General features: G+C 50.1%; 1 protein-coding gene across 5 annotated transcripts in view; it reads right to left on the bottom strand.

Moving 5' to 3' along the window:
* Positions 1 to 4,130: 4,130 nt before the first annotated feature.
* The window catches only part of TTC12 (tetratricopeptide repeat domain 12), a 45,059-nt gene continuing 25,312 nt past the window's right edge, over positions 4,131 to 23,877 (bottom strand). For 4 of the 5 annotated variants that reach the window (XM_072822043.1, XM_072822046.1, XM_072822047.1 and 1 more), the window contains exons 10-22: positions 23,323 to 23,511; positions 22,149 to 22,218; positions 21,303 to 21,391; positions 18,595 to 18,763; positions 13,149 to 13,241; positions 12,066 to 12,126; positions 11,168 to 11,305; positions 10,602 to 10,700; positions 10,059 to 10,130; positions 7,623 to 7,724; positions 6,232 to 6,331; positions 5,280 to 5,505; positions 4,131 to 4,294 (exon numbers count right to left, since the gene is read on the bottom strand). In XM_072822043.1, the coding sequence (XP_072678144.1) occupies positions 4,219 to 4,294; positions 5,280 to 5,505; positions 6,232 to 6,331; positions 7,623 to 7,724; positions 10,059 to 10,130; positions 10,602 to 10,700; positions 11,168 to 11,305; positions 12,066 to 12,126; positions 13,149 to 13,241; positions 18,595 to 18,763; positions 21,303 to 21,391; positions 22,149 to 22,218; positions 23,323 to 23,511 (1,484 nt within the window). In that variant the 3' untranslated portion in view covers positions 4,131 to 4,218. The remainder of the gene's footprint in view (positions 4,295 to 5,279; positions 5,506 to 6,231; positions 6,332 to 7,622; positions 7,725 to 10,058; positions 10,131 to 10,601; positions 10,701 to 11,167; positions 11,306 to 12,065; positions 12,127 to 13,148; positions 13,242 to 18,594; positions 18,764 to 21,302; positions 21,392 to 22,148; positions 22,219 to 23,322; positions 23,512 to 23,877) is intronic. The other variant, XM_072822045.1, reaches the window with a different exon arrangement.

Below are 23,877 nucleotides of genomic sequence, written 5' to 3'. Positions count from 1 at the left end.
GATACTGGACTAGATGGTCCCTGGGTTATTTGCAGCATGAACATTCTGGAAACCTTTGTCCCCAGCACGCGTTTCAGTATTTCTCACTATCTTGCATGCCTTTGCTCTGGCCTAAGTCCCCACTGTGTGTGAACTAACCCCATTTTTATGTGGAAACTCATTTCTCTGCAGCAGAGACGGGCAGACTGCGTGTGCGGGGGCGGACCTGTGGCTCGAGGGGGAGCGAGAGACCTAAATGAGCAGATGGAGCAGCTGAAGATTAAAAGCGCAAATGGGAAGTTGGGATAGACATGTGACAGGGCAGCGATGCTCGGGCTGAGCTGAACTGGCACATCTGGCAGGCCGCCAGGCTCACGCAGAGCAGCTCCTCTCAACCCACCAGTGACCGGAGCTCGGCCTGGAAAGGCGCAGACCTGAGGCCGGGGTGGCCGGGAACAGATGGCCAGTCCCTGCCATTGCTGCTCTGCTGGTGCCTGAGGGCCCTCTCTGGAAAAACCCGATCCTGGCTGCACGGGCAAAATCACAACACCCCCTGGGAAAACCCATTCTTCGTTCCGCAATTTTGAAATTGAGATCAAATTAGAGGTCTCATAAAAAAAAAAAAAAAGAAAGTCACCCAGGTGGTTTCGGATCACAGAAGCCCAGCGCTTCACTGGTGCCAGGTGGCCGCAGGAACACCAGGAGCTGGTGATGGTCCAGAGGTGATGGTCAGCTGGTGCTCAAGCTCCCTTGCCAGGGCCACCAGGATACCTGGTAGTATGTTGATGAGTACAGCCCTTGGAATCAACAGGTTTTCCTGATACTAAACTGAGGACAAATAGCAAGTGACAGGGAGCATCTGTATGGCAGGAGGCTTGGAGGCCCTTCCCGCGTCAGGGCTCCTAGCCCCCTGATGTAAGCGCAGCCCGGCCCCGGGCGCTTGCAGGGCCTGGTCACGCGTTCCTGGCAGGCCGCACTGTCACAGCAGCCGTAGGCCCTGCTCGGAACCCCACCTGGCCTAGGGCAGGCCTCGGGGCCTCGGAGGGAGGAGAAGGCAAGTCCACAGCTCGGTCTTTGCTACCGGGCACGGGAGGGAGGGAAAGGCGAACGTGGCAGCCTGGTCACTGCTCACCTTCACGGAGATGGGGGTGCCTAGGGGACAAGCAGATTTTGGTTAGTGTGGGAAGAGGCAGATAATGAGTTCACAGTAATTTCTGGCCTAAAAATTATAGTCACCATGAAGAGGATGCCTTCTGTCTTCCAGTCACAGAAGGCGGGCACCTCATGTATGCTATCTTCAAATCCAAGAACTCTGCAAGTAGGGATTGTGGCTCCCATTTTATAGAGAGGAAACTAACTGAGGCTCAGAGAAATTAGAAGACTTGCATCCAAGTGGAGGGATGCTGATGTGTGGAAGGAGTTAAAACCCAAGCTGGGGTGAAATACTGAGTCCCCTCAGTGATCCTTGGTAAGAAGTACTACCTTTATATCTTAGTTTCTTGACCCATCAAATGCAGACAGTCTCTGCCTCGCAGGGTCTTTGTGAGGCTTCCATGGGGCAGGATCTCCAGGTACCTGTTACATGCATAGAGCCCAGAGCATGGGTGTGACTCGTTCTCTCTGCCAGGCCTGCAGGTCGCTGGCCTATGAGGACCAAGAACCTCTTGTATGCAGAAAGGGAGTGAACTGTAAATGTTTTCTTCACCCCCAGTGACTCTCTCCTCTTACCAGGCACTCTGAAGAGCCCCTATTTTTTTTTTTTAAAGATTTATTTATTCATGAGAGATACAGGGAGAGGGGCAGAGGCAGAGGGAGAGGGAGAAGCAGGCTCCTCACAGGGAGCCCGATGTGGGACTCGATCCCGGATCCTGGGATCACATCCTGAGCCAAATGCAGATGCTCAACCGCTGAGCCACCCAGGTGTCCCAAAGAGCCCCTATTTTGAAGGCATTTAGCAAATAGGGTGAATGTCATCTAGCTTTCCAAGCCAACAAGCCTAGGTAACAGATCCTCAGGGTGATTCCCTATTGGCCACATTCTCTTTAGGACAGATGATCCCAGCTCCTTTGCCCGTGGAACCAGCAGGCTGCCTTCCCAGAATAAGCCGTGGCCCAGAGAGTGGGGAGGATGATGCTCGCGGCTCCCAGCCCAAGATGAACCCCTTCTCCAACATGGAATTGTTTTTTCCACGCTTCCTGGTAGCCCTATATGATAGGGTGTGTCAGAGGTGACAAGACGAGGGAGGGTTGGCCTGCACAGGAGATTAAGCACCGTATGTGAAACATCTCTCTCCACCCTGAGAGGAGGGAGCTCCTCAGGTGCAGCCAGACCCTCCTCTAAAAGCAGGGAAGATGACTGCTCTCGGCAGGCACTCTGAAGTGGAGATAATAATATAATTTGACATTCCCCACTCTTTGGGGGAAGAGATTACACGTATAATAGCCATTTTCAAGAGCCAGGGAGGAGGAGTGCAGCCCAAGAGTGGGAGAAGGAGAGGCCTGAACTTCAAATCAGAGGAGCCGAGCCTGATGGTTATGTACACAGGCAGCCTTTTACATTTTTAAGGCTCCACTGAATTCTCTCTGGAAACAGCAAATTTTGCGGCCTCTGATTTTCTTCTCTGGGCTCTGTTTAGCATCAAGCCAACTCCCATGGCAATTCAGAAGCCTCTTGAAGGGTGTGTTTGTTTGCCTCCTGGGCCTGAGCGGGCAGGTCCGGACCTCACTGCTGCAGCCTGTCACTTGCCTGCCGCCCAGGGACAGGGACAGTGTGACAGCACCATCATCACAAAGTGCTCCGGTGAGCTCACTCCAGTCCCACACGGTGTACTGATCCCAGCACCAGGGTCTCAAGGTGCCAATTACCTTAGTGTCAGGAGCAAAGTTCTTCATTCACGCTGGGGGCTACCTCACTTGTGAAGAACCATTTCTTTGGGTGTATTGAATAAAAACTCTGAGGAGGGGGAGGATCTCCTTTCCTACACAGTCCAGAAAATATCCAGCTCTGATTCCATAAGGGACACGGGCTTCACCCTTGTTTGGGTCCCTCAAATTTAACCCAACTGAAGTCACGGTCAACCCTTTTGACCTCAAGATGGAGCCCGGTAACCTCTTTGTGTAGCACTTTATGGTTAATTCCCTGAGTGCTGTTAGCTCTAAAAGTTCATTTAGGCTTCACAGCAATATAGGTGATAGGTTGGACAGGTGTTCTAGGTTTTCCAGAACCAGCAATCAAAGCCCAGAGAGCTGAAGCGACTTGCCTGGAGTCGCGTAGCTGCCAGGTAGCAGACAGGACTGTAAGTCTTTGGAATTCTGGAACACTCTTGGCGTTCACTACAACGTGAGGGTCCTGCTGCCCACCCTAAAATGTCCATGTGACTGTGCTAAGCCATGGGAGTATAGTGTCACTTGTTGGACTTTTCACTTAGGGATTTGGGGTCCAGAGGAGGCAGTGGCAAGGGAGCAGTGCATCTGGGCGATGGGGTGAGAGTGTAGGGTGGGTTTGGGGAACAAAAATATGTCAATGTTTGTGACAGGTCAGGGCAGAGACAGGTGCCCCTGCTTGGTACTAAGCCGAAAACCATCTAACACGTGAAGTAGAGTGCTTACAAATCCCTTGATAGGCCGGACGAGGGCACCAGACAGCACTTCCAGCAACGATTGCCTGGACTGTCAAGAACACACGGCCAGGGGAGCCACCACTTACCACTCAACCCACTGAATTCAAGAGCACAGGGCACAGCCTGAGAGACTGGCCACCACCTCTGCTGCCACCATCCCAGGGCCAGAACTCAGACACTGAGATCCTGTTGTTGAAAAACCTGATGTTTCTAGCACGTTCCCTGCAGGAAAACAGCCACAGGGGCAAGATGGAAATTCAGTTAGCAGAATCTAGTTCTTGTCTAGAACATCGCTTACGAGGGAATCTGGGAAACCTGACTTTCCATTTGCTGGCGTCCAGCCCCTGCAGGACAGGAAGGGACAAGAGGCAACTGAGCTGCAGAGGGAGTTGGCTTGATGCTAAACAGAGCACAGAAGAGAGAGTGGTGGACGCTGAGCAGTTTCCAACACCATGGTCAGCCTGATGCCCACGCCCCCATTACCAGTGGAAACCAGAAGGCAAGCATCTGAAAACAAAATTCATCCCTGGAGTGGACATTCAAAAAGTCTTTATTACCACAGGGACCACCCACAGCACATAGTCCTGGGTTTGTGAAACCGTGCACAGACGCCACGTGTTTTAAGGATCGGCGACGTACTTCATCGTGGAGTTGAGAATCTCTATGCCATGCAGCTCCCGCAGCTGAGCAGCAAATCTGCCATGATCAGAACACAAAGTCCAGCACGTCGATGCTATGGTGACCAGAGCCACCCCCTCTCAGGTAGGGGCTGGCTGGCAAGGTGGAAAGGGAGTAGCTGATGCCCTGGGAGCCCTAGCGATCAGAGCAGGGAAGGTGCCAGGGAACCACAAAACTCGGTAAATGCTGTCTATGAGAGGCAGACGGCCAGGCTGATCCCATGGGGCCTTGCTCTCAGGGACTCCCCAGTAGGCTGCCACTTTGAGCTCATCCTAGCTAATGTGCCTTGCTTTCTACAGAAGAAAGATTTTATCCAGGCTTTCCATTTGAACAATCAGAACGTGAAAGGGCCTCAGATGTCAGCCACGCCAACCCTCTCATTCTCCAGAGGAGGAATCAGAAGGCTTAGTTTGTCCGTGGAAGGCATCCCCTCAGGCCCAGAGGTCACCTCCCAGGAGCATGAACGACTTGGGGCTTCAGCATGTCAGAACCCAGCCACAGCAGAACAGAGGCTAAACAAGAAGCAGTGTGCACAGCTGAGGCCAGGATCTCCTGCCCAGGCTGGCCAGGTGGTTGTGACCAGGCCATTCTGCCTCTGGCTTTAGTTTCCTCTAGCATGAGAATGTCACCCTCCTTGGACACTGTCCCAGATGCTCAGGACCCAGGCAACAAAAAGAAGCAGGAGGGATGCCTGGGCATAGCAGTGAAAAGCAGGAGGAGCATGAGGGAGGGGGACAGAAGGACAGCGGCAGGGAGCGGAAGGAACGATCCCTGTCCACGGAGCATCTTCCCTCTCTGCCTGGAGCCAAAGCTTCCCAGTTCCCCCCAGGGAAGTAGCTACTGGACCCAATGCCTGTCTGCACAGGAAGCACCAGGGCTCCCAGGGCTCCCCACAGAGTCCTAGGTGGCACAGTGGCCCGGCTGCCGCACAGCCACCACACAGCACCTCCACTGGCCCCGTGGCTTCTAGGGCATGACTGACATGGGCCACCCAGCCAGGTACCTGGGTTCGGCCGTGCACAGCTTCCCCAGAGCGATCCCCGCGTTCAGCTGCACGGCTGTCTCCTGCGCATCGCCACCGGCGTGCTTTAACAACACCTGCACGACATCCGTCTTCAACAGGGAGGATGCAGCATAGGGCACCTCCATGCAGTTCCCCAGGCAGAGGGCGGCATTGCCCACCACCATCTCATCCTCGGAGCTGAGCAGCTTCATCAGAATGCCAAACTCTAGGGGGAGGAAAGAGAATAAGCACCTGTCCCTCTAAATCCCAAATAGGAGGCTAGCCACGGCCCTCGAGGGCACAGGGAGTGTCTGTGGACACTGGGTTTCCCCAGAAGCTCTGCCATGTCACTCTGCCACTCAGCAAGCGTCTGGGGAGTACTGTGAGCCTCATCAGGCCTTGCCGTGTCTCCCACGTTTCTCAGGTGCCCAGAGCAGTCCCCAGGGTGACACGGCTGTCGTGTGAATGAATGTTATGTGTCAGACAGGTCTGGCTTCCCTAAAGTCCCCAACTGTAAGCTCTACACCACCTGAGAGCCCAAGTGAGAGGCCACAGGCCTGCTTCCTGCAACTGCAGGGCCAGGAACAGGATCTGGAGGAAGGGTTCCTGCTTCCACGGTGGGGCCACAGGTGTGAAGACGAGCAGGCTGCCTCGCAGGGAACCCCTGCTACAGGTGCCTGCAGCCACTTTTGGTTACTGGACTGATGCTAGCTGGTCCCAACTCTGCTGTCACCAAGGTGTTGCCACCCCCACCTTGAAGGGAAAGAACCCATGACATGCTTCCAGACGGGGTGAAACAGCTATCCTACCCAGTAAACACTGCGAAAGCCTAAGGAGAGGGTAACAGCGCTATGCTGAGTCTCTCCCCACAACTCGTCCCTGTTCCCCTTACAGCTTCCAGGGTGGATTAACCTCTGAGATATAGGCTCTGCTTCAGGAAACGATCACTTACTTTTATCCAGTCTTATCACTTCTTCTCGTGCTTCATAATGGCTATTCGTGCAGACAGCTAGTGTTTTTATGGCATATCGTGATGCAGTCTGGCCCCCCGTCTGGGTTTCAGAATGAAATTAGAAAAATAAAGTCAATCCTATGATTGTTCTTGGCCAGAAACGAGCAAGCGGCTGTGCCTGTGTTTGTGTGGCTTCCTGAACTTCTGAAAACACTGCTCCCCTGAGAACAGCACACACTTCCTGGTGTGCGGGCCAGGTCCCTGCTGGGGTGGAGCCATTCACGTCCCCAGTCACACAGCCCACAGCCCGACAGGAATTCCGAAAGGGATGCGGGCCTGTCATGTGCACCTGGGTAATTGCCCATAGAAGGCTTTCTGAGTGAGTGGCTGAGGAGAGAAGGATGCTATCGGGCTGGCAGATCTACCAAAAAGGGAGGCACGGCCCCCCCGCCCCCGGTGTCATTTCACCCCTGGAAAATGGGGAGTGACTAGCTGAGGCTGTCAGGCTGACAGGTCTGCATGGAGAACATCACAAATCTAGATCATTTTAAGAGGTGACAACTGTCAAATCATAACCCGCAAAATCACCCAATGCAGGCTCTTTCAGAGGCACCTGTATATCTTATACACATCATGCACATGTGTGTGCATGCGATCAACAGGCTCCAGCGGGTGTGCAAGAGCTGCATGGAGTGAGTGACGGCCATTATCCACCTAAAGCCTGCCCCCTGCCCCCCCAGTGATGCCCTGCCCCAGCAACACCACCCCATGATAGCATGCCTCCTGGCCCTGCTCAGCCTGGGGTTTTAGGAGAGGGCCTGCCATGGGGTCATCACAGTAAGATGGGTGCGAAGCATGCCGGGCAAGGGCAGTACAGCCACGGGCCATGGATGGCAGCCGTTACTCACCTGGTCCTTCCAGTGAGTCCACTCAACTGTTGCACTGATTTGCTCAGATCAGGGGAACTTCCCTTATGCACACAGTAGCACTGCACCGTCTGTATCTCATAAAGGGAGCTACAGCCAGCGCTCTCCAGGTAGCCAGAGAAAGTATGGTGAGCAGAACGTGTGCAAAATAAGGGGCGTGTGGGACCTTATGGAAAGCCACTCTGTCCTTTTGCAGGGAAAGAGGTCATACATTTTAAGTGAGGCTTGCCTGGTAAGCAATTTTTATGGGTGCTTCTAATGGACTTATTTGTTCAACACTCTTAGGTTGATGTTCAGAGTGCTGTCTGGGTGACAAGTGGAAGAAATCCTACGTTGAGAAGGGTGACATCGGGCAGGGGTGCAATGGCGGCCCCTAACTGAACACAGCCTCCTTAATTCTGCCCCCTGGACAGTCTGTGATGCTCCTGGGGATTCAAGCGCTTTTACCCAAGTTGCTCACTCTACCTTCAGGAACTTAATCATCTTCTTCACCACTCCAGCTCTCAGGGCCTCCTCAACCATCTTCCGGGAGGAAGAAAGGGTGCGGCTGAGGACGCCAGCAGCTCTCTGAGTGAGGCAGAAAGGAAAGATGATTCACTATTCTGTTCAGAAATGCTGATGACCTTGAAAAGTGAGCAAGTAGCTTGGGGAGGCAAAAACAATCATTAGTATGGGGAGCAAAACACACACCTTGGTTTTACAAATACAGAGTGGCCAAAGACGTAAGTAATTCGTTTTATAGCTGCGACTCCAAGGCCTGGAAACACAGCCCCCTGGCACACCGAGGCCTGGCTCGCTTCAGCTCTGCGCAGAACCAACCAGTTCAGCTCTGGCAAAGAACGTCCGGGACACCCCGCAGCACTCTGCAGGCTCTTCACCAGGTGGTAGACTTCTTGGATTGACCCTCGTGGTCTCATAGCTTTTCCTTCATCTTGTCTGAATCTTTGTCTGTTTGTTCTACTTTCTGGAAGACTCTACTTATGATTTCCCAGTTCTATTTCTGTTTTCTCCTTTTTTAAAAATAGCTAGCTGTTACTGTCTTGTAGATAGAACACTATCTTGAAACTTTCCGAGGACGCAGACATTATTTAATTTTTCTTCTGTTTCCTGTATCATCTCTATTTCTTTTGAGTTGATTTTTCTGTTAATCTTGGTTTTTCTATTTCTGTGTGTGGCTTTCTGGAGATGTCCAGAGACCCTAGCTGTCCATTTGTGGGCACATTTACAAAAAAGCCGTACAAATACATTTGGGCGTGCTGAGTTTATAGGGGGTTTGTTCACTGACAAACAGTGGAGAGGAGGTGCTTCCAAATGCTAGAAAGCAAAACATTTTTCTCTGGTCTTTCAGTTCCTCAAAAGAATAAAAGCTCTACTTTTCCACCTGAGGGATAGATGCCTGGCTGCCACAGGCAGTCCCCCTATCTCTTACTCATGCCCTGTGTCCTACGTGGTGTTCTGGATTCTGGAGTCTCCATCTTCTCCAGAGTCCCACAAGGCAGACCTGTGTCCCCTGTATCTGTAGTCTGCACTGTTTCTTCGCCCTGCCTCATGAATTAAGACTTTTGCAGTTATTCTCCACCTTCCATAAATAGGTTACAATGATTGAAAAACTGACTGGTGACCTCCTGCCTGTCTGTTTTCTCGATGTGGATTTCTAACGTTTTTTTTCCCCTAATGCTTTTAGTCTGATTTTAATGAGGTTTCCTATGGAGAAGGGATACATGTGTGTATTGTCATATTATCAGTTGTATCAGTTTTGTTTCTCTCAGCTGCTCCCTGCACGTGCTACGGTGCTGTTATAGTTGACCCCATGGATCTCTTTTTAGGCCCAAGGCAGTGAGGGGGAGCACTCTACCGAAGGACCACCTTCCCCTGGTGAAGCTGCTGCTCTGCTCCATAAGCTGGTCAGCCCTGGACAGTGGTACAGAATCCTGGGAAAATCCGGCCAGGAGAGTACGTGAAGGGTTAGCTCAGAACTACTGTAGACTGCACTCTGGTCTAAACAGTTCAGAAAAGCCCAAGCACCCAAGAACAGTGGTGACACTTTTGGGGGCATGGACTTTTTTTTGAGGATCTGATGAAAGCCATGATGCCTCTCCTACAAAAATGCACATACACTCAAGATTCTCTATACAATTTCAGGGGCTTTGGGGAACCTGGAGACCTACCACACATTCCTGGAGTTCACATTAAAAACCTCCATCCCATCATGTCTGAATTCACTTTGGGAAAGTTGTAGGCAAGCCAGCCCCAAACAGGATTCATCGGATCTGCTCAGAACTTTTGTTATGATCCTGGACCCCATGTCCAGTCTGTGTTTCTTGAAGGGCTGGCTTCCCAGGCCTGCTTGATATGCCCTAGTTGTTTCTCTAACAGCCAGGGCCCTGACCTCATAGTTGGAAAAGTTGGGGTGATTACTTATGTGAGTAAAGAATACATTCTAGGATGGCAGCAAATGTTCTGGTGAATCATACTGATGTTCTGTGTTAACCACAGGTTCTTCTCAGTTTTCTTATCCAAATGTCAGAAACAGAAACGAGAAAGCCAAACGAATGGCCAGGGAATGGCCACTCCCTGAGATGGCTTATCTAAGGGGGCATATATCTCTAAGGGGGCTAAAACTATTATGCATAAACAACCTCCAGGACATGGGCTTCAAAATATGGGCCTGGCTTTCTTGACTATGGAAAAAGAGATTCTAAATAAAATCTTGTGGCCTGTCCAATTTGTACCAGGATATCTTGGAATAGGACAAATCAGATAAATTACATTGTATAAGTTGTGAAGTTGCAAACTACACAGAAAAGGGATTCTTAACTTAGGTCCATGGACTTTAGGGGGTCCACAGATGGACACTGTGTGAGGGTGCCACTTTTCTGGATTTCCCTAGGAGACACTTACCGTCAGGATCCCTCCATCTTGGCTGTTCAGTAGAAACATGCACTTCCTGCTCACCTCCACAGCCCAAACCTGCTGTGACAGGGAGAGAGGAGGAGGAGGTGTGAATGGCCTGTTAATCTGAATCCTCCATGGAGCTTCTTCTCAACAAGCATAACTGCTCCTCTTCAGCACTGCCATGCTCTGTCCATATTTCCCTCACGACCCCTTCTTATGTGACTCTTACTTCTTCCCGCTGCCATTTCCCTAACTACAGGGCAATACTTTGAGAGCAGAGACCACATTTTATTTGACTTTGTAAAAGCAGAACCTAGCACTGTGCTTAGCACCTTGTGAACACGCAGTCCATTTTCTGGATGAACACCTGACTGACTCATCTGTCTCTCAGAGGAGCAAAGTGACAGAGCATCTGTCCAGCATTCCCCATTCCTGCTGCCAGGGTTTGAATCCCCAGGCTACTCTCTTGGTGGGAATGAGAGCAGTTCTAGCAATGGCATGGGCTTGGGATGTTCCAGGGCTCCCAGCAGGGAGGAAAGAAGGTTGTACCTCATAGACGAAGGGGGACTGAAGACACAAGTTCATCACAAGTCCTAGGAGTGTGTACATGACTTCTCTGAAAAAGTCCATGTCCTCTTCACATCTGGCCTTTAGGAACAAAGCAATCAATGACCTTTCTGCCCTGCAGCTTTTCATGGCCATTTCATCTCCTTGACAATGGCCCCAGCATCACTTACACTCCCTGAATTGTCAATGTCATGAACCTAGGTGAGTTTGGAAGATCAGAGACCAGTTCCATGAATTGCAGGGAGTGTCCGGTGCCCGTGCAATGTGACTCTGGCTCGACCCAGTCCTGTGTTTAGACTGAGTGAGCTGCTGATATGGGGAATAAAGCCAGCTCCACCAGAAAATCCTTCAAACCTCTTCAGTGTGACTAAGGCTTGACCCAGAGGGCTCTGTAAGGCTGGCCACCCATAACATCTCTGGTTATAGAAGGGATAAACCACTGGCTCCTGTACCCTCAAACAGGATTTGTGGAAAATCCAGGTAATCAACAGGAAGCCAATGCTCCCAAAGCAGGGAAAAAATAATTCTGACTAGAGAAGTTACAATACCATGAGGCCCAAGCAGGCCTCCCTGAACTCTTCAGAAGCAAACATCTGTCTCCGGACGGCAGCCTCAGCACTGAGGTTCCCCATGAGGGCAATGCACCGGCAGAGCGCGGAGGGGCTGGTTACCATGGGATCTCTCTCCTGAAAGTGAGTCAAAAGAAAGAAAGTCTGTAGAGAGCAGGCAAACGATGCTAGAGCCATCTCTAGAGGCGTCCCTCACTCACGAGAATCCTTGGGAACCCGAGAGTGTAATGTCAAAACCAGGGGCATCCACGGGCCCACACTGGCACCAGGATGGAGGCACACAGAGGGGCAAACCCCAAAGCACTTTAGTCTGGAATAGGGGGGCCTAGGGCTTCCAAGCAGCTGGGAGGACTTGGGCAAGTCTTGTCCCTTCTCAGAGCTCCCATTTCCACATGTGTGGATATGCACCCAGGTCCCCTGAGACCTCTATGGCTCCCTGGGGACAGGTCCCCATCCCAACATGGTCTCCTAGGAGAAGCCTATCCTGCTATTTTCTGCTTCATCAGCTCAAATTACCACTTGCCTTCCTGATGGGAATGACTGCCATTGAGGGGACAGAGCTGCCTGCAGTCCTTATGATGAGGCTTAGGGCCAGAAGGGGACAGATGGGGACTGACCCCTTGTCTCCACCTTCACCTAAGATGCAGTCCACTTCTGCCTTTGTCTCCCTGTACCTGGCCCCCTCTATATGCCATCTCCACCTGTCCCAACTGCAGTTGTTTTAATAACTGAGAACTGTGTAGATTCCAGCTGTGAGTAAACGATTAATCAACCTGAGAGACGACAGGAGCTCTGGAGTGTAAACTGTGTTTAAATGGCTCTGCTCACGAGCCTGAGAATGCCTGTCACAGGTGATCAAAACAAGGGGCTTGCTCACCAGAACACCTGTGAGCACTGGGAGCACACCTGGAAGGTTGGCCTGGAACCAGACTCGGAATCTGTTGAGAAAACATCCCCGTGATTTATTTCTACACCGTACAAACTATAACATAGATACAGTGTCTTGGATAATGGAGCAGACTGTCACAAACTCTGGGCCCATGTGATTTGCAGCATGCATGGATGATTTATTCTCAACCAAAAAAAATGTCACTGGGTATTCGAGTGGCTTTAATTTTTCTAAATCTAGAGAATTGCCTTTGATGTTAAACAACAGATCTCAGATGGCAGCTTTCTCAATGCAGAAGTTGCAGAAGCCCTAGATTTCTGCCAAGTGGACTTACCACCACCCCTGCCCTCCCCTTGCTCCAAGCCTGTGTGTTGTGTGCCGTGCAAACAGGAAACATGGTGCAAGCAAGTTTACTGAACACAGTCATGAGGAAGGCCCAGATGCATACACATCTGCACGTACAAGAGTGGCTCTTACCTGTTCCCAGCCCATGCCAATGGCCTACGGGCACAAACAGCTCTTTCTCATTATATGACCATTTCTAAGCAAGATACCCTAAAGTTCGTGAGGAAATTTAAAAAACAGACAACAGATGCACTTAAAACAACTCAAGAATTATGAAAATCTAAGACCTTTGCTGTCTTCTGCAGCAGCTAAGTGGAGATAAGGGAAGCTTACCCACGATGCCACTGGTAACCCAAGAGGAGGCTACCTTCTATTGTGCCTTCTCTCTCTCACATTCATTCAATACATATTTGCTAGGCAGTCCCATTAGGCACTGATTAAGGGAAAGAAGCTTCTCCAATATACAGGAGGCTTGTTCAACTGTGTGAAGTACTGTTTTAAGTCTGCTGCTGCTTCCAAACCCATCAAGGACTGGGTCCCCCTGCATACACACAGAGGGACTGGAGTGGCCAATTTCAGCCCCCTGCTTGGAAGGTGTCAGCCCTCCTACTCTGAATCTTGTGATGCTCTGTTGGCCAAGCCTCCCTGCATACTGCACATTTTTAAAGATCAGACAGTTTAACCAAGGTTGAAGAAGAAATGTCAATTTCTGGAAATAAAAATTACCTTTCATCCAGAGCCAAGTCTGTGAGCAGTGCCATAGCTGAGTTGGCCTCCTTATCTGAGAAATCAAGAAATGACACCAGGGCTTCCAACAATCTGCAAAAATCCACAACAACCTCAGAGTGGGCTGTCCTCCAGCTGACAGCATCCCCGACAAAGAGACCTTGCAAAGACACCAGGAAAGAATCTGCGTCTGGGTCAAAGAAGCTGAAAGGGTGGCCTTGCTCTGTCCTCCTAGGAAGCCCAGCTCCCTGCCCACCCCAGAGACAGAGACAACCTCCTGTGGGAATGACTCTGCCACTCAATGTTAATTCCCAGAGGGTTGAACAGTTTTAACCAAAGTTCATTGACTATCAGATGTCAAGTAGGAAGGAATCTCTAGTGCCTCTGCCATGTGACTCTGGCTCAGCCAAGTTCAATCACATAAGTGACATCTAAGTGGCATGCTTACTAATCTGCTGATGACTATAGTGGGAGGGAGGGCCCCCTAATGAGGGGAGGATGGAATAAGGTTTTAACAAGATTTTGACAGGCTGCCGAATATGTCAGATGAAATTTAATAGGGTTAAATTCAAAGTCCTCCACTTACAGCTGGAAGTTCTATATAAACAATAAAATTGGGAGACCTAGTTTATACCTTGTTCCTATGGAAAAGATTTAAGGGTTTTCAGCCAATTGCAGACCTAGTATGAGCAAACAGTTGCCCAAGAAAGCTAATGCAATCTTAGGCTACCTTAACAGACTGACTGGCATCACTTGTCTGTCCAGCCAACCTGTACCAAGCACCTACAGTGTGCTGAGTGCTGTGCTTGGTACAGGGGTGCAGTACTAGGCTCCTGGTCCCCTACAGTGACACACGTGTTAGGTGGTATGTTAGAAATGGATGCATGTCAAGTGTGCACAATGTCTACCTGGCGTCAGGTATGGGAGGACGGAGATAAAGAAGGCTTTAAAAAGTGGATGACACGTTAGCTGTCACTTGAAAGTAGAGTGTTCACTTTTGTTTGTTCATTCAAGCAACAGTATTTACTAAGTGCCAGGCAACGTGGTGGATTCTGGGGCCACAGCAATGAAACAGGACAATGTCTCCCTCAGCTCCAAGGAGCTTGCAGGCCTGTGTCGGGCAACATGGGGGCAGGAGCAGAGCCCCTCAAACAGAGTACACAGCATTCACAAAGATGAGGAGGCATAAAATAGCTGGGGCACACTTGGGGACGGCTAGCAGTTCCTTAGAGCTCAGGGCTTGAGGACAGGACAGTGTGCAGCAAGGGGAGGGTGCTAGACCTTCTATGGCCTGCTGGAAAATTGTACTTCACCCCACATGCCTATGTTTTTCCAAGTGTGTTGGTGTATGTAGGGGGAAGCAGCTTCTAGGGTGCCCCAGTTTCTGGCAGAGGCTGCATTTTAGTGACCTCACCAGGTAATTCCTAGGCCCTGGATTTCTCAGTGTTGGAGAATTAATGCTATGGGCAGTAGAGAGTCATTTTGGAGTTTGAAGTAGGAAAATCACAGAAAGGATGTAGATGGTAGACAAATCCCTTTGGTGGGACAGTGGAGGCTACATTGAAGTAGGAAGTACAAGAGGCAGGGAATCCAACTGGGGAAGAACTGGGATGGTCCAGACAATAAAGATGGAGTGACTCGCTGAGGTAGGGGTGGAGTGAGACACACACAGTTGGGAAGAGAGAGGCCCCGTGGAGGCCTGGAAGGGGTGGTCACAGATGCCTGAGGAGAGCCATAAGGAAGGGGATCCAGAACCTAAGAAGGGAGAAGTGACAATATACCCTCTTCCTACAGATGTAGGGGCCCACCCAGAGGAGCCCTCAGGATTCTGGCGTATGCAACTCGAGGGATGGAAGTACTACCCACGAAGGCAGGAAGTTCAGGCAAAGGGTCTGGTTTGAAGAACCACCTGCGGTTTAAGTTAGTGATGCTTGTGACGTTGAGATGGACACGTCCAATAGCAGGGGAGGTTTTCTTCTACCACTCAAGAGAGGGACTTCCACATGATCATTAAAACCATGGATGAGAAGATGGTCAGGAGTAGGATCCTGGACTTGGAAGAGTGACAGCATAAGGGGAGTTTGCAAAGGAAGCCAAGAAGGAAGGGCCTGGGGTAGGAGGAGGTCCAGGAGGGTCAGTGTCCTGACAGCCACACTGTGGAGTTTCATGAAGAGTGGCAGCGATCCACAGGACCCAATGCCACTGGGCAGCTAACAACAGAGGCAGGGAAGGGACCATCAGATTGGCAGTTTAGGAGCGGACTCCAGTCACTCACATCTATGCTACTAGATTTATTTGGCAGCTTGTTCTGGGAGGGGTCTGGAGGTCAAATCATCTGAAGAATGGTCCAGGAAACCTGGATGCTTAACCTGGAAAAGATGAGCATCTTCAGATGCTGCTAGCATGGGAAAGTGCGAGCTCTGATGTATTCCGGAGGCCTTCAAGAGACTGAACCAAAGCCTCCACATAGGAAGCATAGAATGGGGCATACAATTCGTGTCTGGTGTAAAGATATAACTTTCTATCAATCAGAACTTGCCCAGGACAGGATGAGCTGCCCTGGGAGGTGAGACCTGCATCCTTTCACTGGCTGGGAATAGGGTCACAGTCTTAGCTGTTATAGTGCCTATTGTAATCAAACGTAGAAAAATGATAATGCTGGAATCTTCCCTGGAGGGCATTGTGCCCAGGCCATAGTGGGGTACCCCCAAGGGGACATGGGCACTGGGTGGGGGGCAGAGCTGGACAGTTTCTGTGGTCCTGGGTAACTCCAAGCTTCTGCAAACCCCCAGTTCCTTAGAGGTGTGTTCTACTGTCCCTGTCACCAGAAATCATGTATTTTGCTATTACTTCAGATTCTTCCTTTACCAATTCAATCTGTTTTCTTGAAGATGAATGCTAATGAACCAGAAATGTACAGAAGAGGAGCTGGCAGTCTTAGATCATCTTGATTTTTGTCTTAGGAGACATGAACAACAAAGCTTCCTCTCCATGTGGAAAAGCACACATTCTAACCGGAGTTATTACCCAAAGAGGGACAGGGTGTCCCTTTCTACTCCCTCTTGTCTCCTTTCTCGATGGCAAATTTTCTGCTCTGCTGAAAAACAGCTGTCCCTGTAGATGGACCACAGGTCAGGAAATGCTCTAGTGACCCAACAAATGAACTTCCACCTCAGTTTAGAACTCTGAGCAATAGACCCTGAAGATAGAAAATGAAAACGATTATAAAAGTTACTGAGTTGACACCACGTGTCAGACACTGTTTGCTGGCCAATCCCACAGACACACGGCCAGCCCCCTTTTATCCCACCTGCCTCTACAACAGAAGCTGGAACCACTTTCCTCACCAGGGGTGGCATGTGACACAATCTTGACCAAACAGAAATAAGCAGTAGCTTCTCTTGATAAGAGGGACAGATCCAGCTGATGTCTGAAAGAGGGAGGTGATACATGGAGCTGCAGCAGCCTTGTGAGACCATGAGGGGATGATCAAGAGAGGGACAGAGACCTTGACCCCGATATCTTTAAGCCACTGAACTAGCTGTGGTCAACTGTAGTCTTTTTTAAAGTTATGTGAGACAAGCAAGACCAGCTCTTCCTGATCAAGTGTTCTGTAAAATCCAACAGAAAACATGTAATTGGCACACACGTATCACTTCTCCTAAGCTTCTGTGATACAGATGAGACACCGGAGCTCGTCAACGTTGAGCAGCTTTCCTGAGCCATGTACATAGGAAGCAAGCAGAGGATTTGGGCTCATGACTGCTTGAATCAAAAAACCCAGCACTTTCCACAAAGTGATACTGACTGTCGCTCGGTTCCTGTCAGTACACATTTGTCCCTTCGACTTCTCACAAGGGGAAAAGCATTTTAAGAGGCATGTGACACGTGTGGCTCTCTTGTCCAAACCATCTCCCTTCACTTCAGAGAACACATTCTACCTCTTTCTGGTTTAAGCTGAGATGGACATTAATGAGAACAGTGGGCATGAAGGGAATCAGCTGAGGTGTCTCTGACAGTCTGGAGACAAGAGGTGGGGCTGCATGCGATGCTCATAAATGCCACTCTCCAACACACTGGAAAAATTCAAATTAAAGCTCAAGCAATTCAAAGACAGTCAGGATTGGGGGTGGGGGGTGGGGGGTGGGGAGTGGAGGAAGCTGAGGACAGATATAGCTACATTTACTCAGAGAGACCAAAACCAAGTGAAAAACCACAAGGAAGGCATCGAGGAAGTGATGGCAGTCATCTGAAATGTGAAATGTGCTTTTGAGGATTTAACTCTAACAACCCATCTGCTTATGGGGGCTGAGCTTCGGGGGGTTGCCAAGCCTCTGTTTGTGAGCCACAGGGGCCGTGGCAGGGCTGAGAATGTGAGGGCCACAGCAGACACCCCATCCTGAGCATGATGGACAACCCCCCCCCCCCCACCCGATGTGGGATGGGTGCCGGAGGCCTCTGCTTGGTCAGGAAAGATCTAACAGGATCTCAGATTTGGCCGCTTTTCTTACTGGGAACAGAAGCAGGAGCTGGCCTTCAGGGCCTGGGGGACAGTGGGGTGAGATGCTCTGGTTAAGTGTGGCAGCTTCTCCTGCCCCATCTGTGAAATGGGGTCATAACACTTATCTTGCCTCTTCGCAGGCTGGGAGGAGATAAAGTGAGGTAATGGTGGAAGAATCAGAAGCCAACTTCTGTTTTTAGGTTGTGTATGAAACACGTATAAAGCAAGCTGTGATCACTGCTACTACTTTTACTGCGTTGAACCACCGAAACTGCCAACAGGCAGCTCTTTTGATATAAAAACTGGTATTTTCACATATGGAAACTAATAATGTTTCACCTGAAAAAGCACTGGAAGGAATCACTGGGGTTTGGTAAATTTTTCATAAAGTCTATTCAGAAGAAAAGGCATGTTCTGTTTCCTTGGCTGTAAGCCTCGGAAAGACCTACATGCAAGAGCATCCCAGATGTGTTTTATTTATTTGTACTCTGCCTGGCTCCAGAGGGGCTTTACGAATATGCTAAAGCAGGGAGTGTCACCTCAACCAGGAAGGAAAGAAGAAAACTTTGAGCAGAAAGAGGGTAGAGCCAGCACAGAGGCTAAAGAAGCAGGAGCAAATGACCTATTTTGAAGCAGGATTCCCAATCTGGTTTTGGTAGGGCTGCCATTTACACCATCTGTAGTATCTGTGAGGTGGAAACAGGTCAGAGAAGTGAAACTGCCCTCAGGTATCAAGTTCAGCCAGGAGTTCATCCCAGAGGTCCTCCAGAAGGAGTGCTCCTCCTTCCAAAGGCTCTTTCTGGTTTTGACCCTTTATAAAGCCTGACAGTGCCTCTCCTGTCCAAGGTCTCCTGTCCGAGGTGTGGGAAGGGGTATGGGCAAATCTTAACTTAGCAGGGGGTGCTCCAAGAAGCCCTGGGGAAGATCCCACCAGCAGAGTCCTACCGGGTCAGGTCAAGGTGGCTGATGACCAGGCTCCGTCCATAGTCCGTCTGGGTGAGCTGCAGCAGCAGGGCAAAGCTCTGCTGGCGGACGGTCAGCAGCCTGGTGGCCAGCAAGGAGGGCAGCAGCCTGCCCAGGTTGGGACACAGGAGCAGCAGGCGCTGGTTCTCCTCTGCAAGACAGGGGATGAGTACCTTGAGCACGCAACAGTGGCTAAACCTCTTGTCTCCCACGAGCCCTATGGGAAATCCGACTCTTCTCCCCTTGTTTGAGAGGCAGAGTAAGAAAGTGTCTGAGCATGAGCTCTAGGAGCAGGTTGCTGGGTCCTGACGACCGACCGGGTGGATGGTCGCAGCTGAGTCTTGAACTCCTGGCTTCCTTCTGAGTGAAATGGGGAAGGCGGCTCATGTAGCCACGTGATGAGCAGGGTTCAGTGAGTGAGTGGAGGATGGCGCTGGGAACAGGGGCTGGCACACATGGGGACCAAGTGGCATCAGCTTTGTCAAAGGTGTGTGGGATTGTGAAGGGACTGAAATCAGCTGAACTGTGGACACTTGTGGATCATCTATTTTCATACACTGGCCAGAGCAACCACTTGAGTTCTTTCTAGAAAACTAGAAATCACGTGAGAACATGCACTAATGGAGCATCCCCCCTTCCTAGATGTAGGCTACTTCCAAGGTAGTGGCACCAGCTCTGTTCGCTCTCACCTGGTTCATTGACTAACCAGGTGCCCAAATGTGTTTGAGAGGATGCAGAGGGATGGGCTGGGGCAGGAGGCTCAGCCATGAAAGAGAGCAGAGTTGGTATAGCCAATAGGTTTTCTTCTTTGTTGGAAAAGGAGCTCGTTGTAAACAATCCAAATAGTACAGCAGCATAAAGCTGACATTGAACCTCCCCTCCTCTCGTGGCCCCTCCAGGTAAGCTCATTCCTTAAAGGAGCTATCCATGCCTCTCCTGTGAATAATGTTAAAAATATGATCCACCCGGGTCCCTGGGTGGCTAAGGAGGTTAAGCGTCTGCCTTGGGCTCGATCATGATCTCAGGGTCCTCGGATCCAGCCCCACATCAGGCTCTCTGCTCAGCAGGGAGTCTGCTTCTCCCTCTCCCTCTGTTCATGCTCGTGATCTGTCTCTCTCTCTCTCTAACAAATAAAATCTTAAAAAAAAAAAAAAGTACGATCCACTCTGCCCTCTCATTGGCCTCTCTCTCCTACTTAACAGCATATCATGGATGTAGTTCTGCATCTGTAACTTTTTTTTTTTTTAAGATTTTATTTATTTATGAGAGAGAGAGAGAGATTGAGAGAAAGAGAGGCAGAGACACAGGCAGAGGGAGAAGCAGGCTCCATGCAGGGAGCCCGACGTGGGACTCGATCCCGGGACTCCAGGATCACACCCTGGGCTGAAGGCAGCCCTAAACCGCTGAGCCACCAGGGCTGCCCTGCATCTGTAACTTTATAAGCATCCATCCCCTCGTCATTTTGAAAAACGTGTTTGTATTTACTGAGTTGGATATACACAGATTTCATGGATCTTCCAGAGCAGGTGCGTCACAGGCTCTACAAACAAACCATGTTTATTCTGCTGTTAAAGAAAAACGTGACCCCAAAGTTTACAGAAACTGAGGTCGGCGCAGGCTGAGGAAATCGGGGCTTGAGGGAGGGAGGGCTGTGTCTGGTTCACCCTGAGTAAAACAGGGTCACCAAGCCCTGCTTCCCTCACCCTGGTGTGGGGGATGTGCGAGACCACCCCCCGGGCCAGTGTAGAAACCCACGGAGCAGCAGGACACCTTGGTGATGGTACTCGTCCAGGCATAATTCCCTTCACAAGGGGTCCCCCTGCTTTGCTAGTCCTCTACAACTTAGGGTGACTCCTTCACTCTACTGTATTAGCTCATACTCAGCCTGGGAATTTACAAATTACCCCCCACAAGCTCTGTAGCTGGTTTCCCACAGGAGCCCTGTGAAAAGGAGACCCAAACGGCATCATTCCCATGCTCAGTGTCTGCAATCCAAGCTCGGGTTATTCCCTATGAAAACACTTTTAAAAATGTGGTAGAGCTTTTAAAAATGTGCTTTTTAAAAATGAGGTAGAGCACTCGGTGTTACACTATAGGTTGGCAAATTGAATTTAAATAAAATAAATTTTAAAAAATAAAAAATAATAAAATAATTTTTTTAAAAATGAGGGAAATACAATTTTCATTTACATTCACTGCTTTACAAAAGGGTAAGAGAGATTGTGCAAAAATGTAGCAAACCCCAAAAATGCCAAGAGGTAAGAAGATAAATGTGTTAACAAGGTGGATAAAAGTCCTATAGCGTCCGCTGGCCTAGTATTACACTGATCGGTGTCATACTATCAGGGACCAGGGCAAATCTCGCAACGCTGGGGGTACTTTGGTCAGCAAAAGGCAACAATATTTTAGGTGGACAGGAAAGGAACAGGTCCGTCCACTGCACTGCCGAGGTGCGAGCAGACGTCACGGGTCTGTAGAGCACCAGGTGGTGAGAGCGCCCGTTATGCTGCCGGCGACTCTGTCCACCATCAAGGTGGCTGCAGGGGTGGCAGATAGAGGACTGCAGGGCTGGCAGGGGAAGGTCTGGCTCCCTCAGGCCTGGCCTGAGGGGAAACAGTCACGCCTGGGCCCCGAGTGCTGCATCAACAGAGAGCATGTTAACAAGGACCAACAGGATGACCCAGGCTCACCGTTCCCGCTGCACACCGCCTGCCAGAGCCTGAGGACAGACACACACACCGTCTCTCCCACCACATCTTTTCCTGTTGCGGAAAAGCACCTAGAACAAAGGACAGCAACAGTAACACTGGGAAGCAGTCTTGATCTTCTGTTTGGTTGGCTTTAGTTCCTCAAATGCTGGTTGAAGAAAGTAATGTTATAACGCAGAGCTGCAGGTCATCAGGACAGTGGGCTGGCCAGCACTGGACTGGGACCCCCGGGACAGGGACAGGAACAGGCCGAGGAGTTGGGGCTGCACAGACGGGGCTGCTGAGCCGGGGTCCTGGGCCACAGCCAAGCGGTGACCGATGAACTGTGGCAGGCCAGCAGCCTCAGCTCCTGGGCTCCTGGTGACCCCGGCCCGTGTCACTGTCCTTCTAACCTGAGGAGCTGCACTCAAACAACTGAAATACAAAAATAAAATAAAAACAAATGTAGCAAACCACCTCCTTTCCTTCCATATGGGTCTCTCTTCAGATAAAATCAGAAATCCTGGGATCAGCCAGGACCCAGTTGATCTCATTTATTGCTGTTATCAGCAAATTCTAAGAACAAATGGCAATCTCACCAAAACTGTGGGAAAGCAGAACACATGGTCACTCCTCTGACTCTGCAGGGCCTGGAGGAGCCCTGGAAGCACCGCTGACCTTTTCTCTCTGCGGTTGCTACCTGTGGCCTCACTCAGTCTACCCAGGGTGCACGGCCCTGCACCCAGCCAGGCCCACCCAGGGAAGCCACTGCCCATGTCATCAGGGATGTCATGAGAAATTGGTCATCCCTCCTTGCTTTACTGTTGGCTCTCTCTACATACACCCTACCTTCTTACGACCTCATTCTCACTGATGATACTGAATCCGTTGTGTGTTCTGAATAAAGTCTGTTCTGTGCCTGGGAAGAAATCATAAAAACCTGCATCAGAGTCCTGAACAGTCTGGTTGCTGTCTAGCCATTAACAGAGCCAGCTGATGGTGAGAAACCCAATATGGAATGTCAAGGTCACCGAATTAACAGATTGGGCAGAAACAAATACCTCTACGTTCTGAAACCTGCAGCTGTCACAGGCCACTTATTGCCCCCAAGAGAGGAACATCCTGTCTAGAGAAGGGAAGCTGAGCCTGGGGGGGCCTTGCGGGTTATATGACAACTCATTGTTTTGTAATCTTCAGAGAGTCTCCAGGAGCTGCTTAACTTCTGGGAAGAACTAGCATATCCATCTGTTCTTAAATATTTATTTTGAAGCTGTTTCTAGGCTCTGGAGAGGAACCTATAATCTCCAAGAAACAACTGAAGGGGATATCTGAGTGCCCTTCATCGTGCACTGAAGGGAGGTCAGAGAGCCCATCTCTTTGTACAAACAGCATCCTGTCACTGAGTAAAAAAGCGGTTTAAGCCCTGATAGCAATGTTTACAAGAACCGGTAAGAGAGAACAGTAACGGCTCTCACTAGCAGGGGAGCTGATGTTTGCTCTGAAACTACTTACAGGCTCTAAAAAGCCATTAAATGTAACTGGAGTGAACTTTATAGTTTATCGTACAAAAGTCTGTCTTCCACCCCCCTATGGTTGGGGGCAGATTTGTGAGGGTGGTATATGGCATTTGGGGCATACATGGGGTACGCATGGAAACCCAAAAGGTGTGCAGGTATGTGTACAATGTGTGGGGCATGTGGGAGAGATGATCATGTATGGTGTGTGTATATGTGGGGTATATATATGTGGTGTGTGTGTATGTGTGTATTATTTGTGTTGTATTGTGTTTGGGGTGTCTACTGCATATGTGCTGAGTGCATGTGTGCTCTAGCTGGGGTGGGGGTATGTATCTTACGTGTCCTGTTTCATCCTGACAGTACAGTAGATCTTCACTATTTGTGGAAGGAAGGGACATAGGGATTCTTTGCCTCATCTGGGCTGACCTCTACCTCTAGTAGAGAGGTCACACTGACTATACACTGACTATATTCACAAGGCCAGGCCATACGCATCCCAGGCTTACAATCCTTCATCATCTCAGTCAGGATTTCAATCCCCCCTGCATAGAACAAGGGGTTCTGGTCAGGCTTGCAAAGAGTTTCCAGGAGATTCTTGACTGTCACAGCTGCATGCTTTCCCGAATCCAGCAATCGTTGGGCTTCCTTCTCTTGAAGGTCTGCTTTTTCCTGGAGATTGACTTGATTCAGAGAATCTATAAATCAAGAAAGAAGAGAAGAGAAACAAACAAAACCCTCACAGTCAACATCAACACACAAAGAGTAACCTCCTCTGAGGATGGGAGGTCAAGAGGCATGAAGCATTAAAATCATTCAAACCTGGCCTCAGCAGGGAAAATTTGAGGAAGGGTGTTCAGTCTAGATCCAGAATTTTAAACCACCTCTGGGGTTCAAGGACAGCAGTTTGCTCTGCCTAGAAGGCTCTAAGGGACAAGGGTGTAAAAAGGAGGAAGGCAAAGGTCTGAGTGGGAGAACAGAGAGGACAGAGGAGCGGGCCACCTGCTAACAGAGAGGGTTTGATGTGGCTTTGAGGCCAAGTGCAGAGAAGGCACACGAGGCGC

Source organism: Canis lupus, chromosome 3, assembly GCF_048164855.1.
Source record: "Canis lupus baileyi chromosome 3, mCanLup2.hap1, whole genome shotgun sequence".
Taxonomy (NCBI): Eukaryota; Metazoa; Chordata; class Mammalia; order Carnivora; family Canidae; genus Canis; species Canis lupus.
This window is presented reverse-complemented; position numbering and strand designations above follow the sequence as displayed.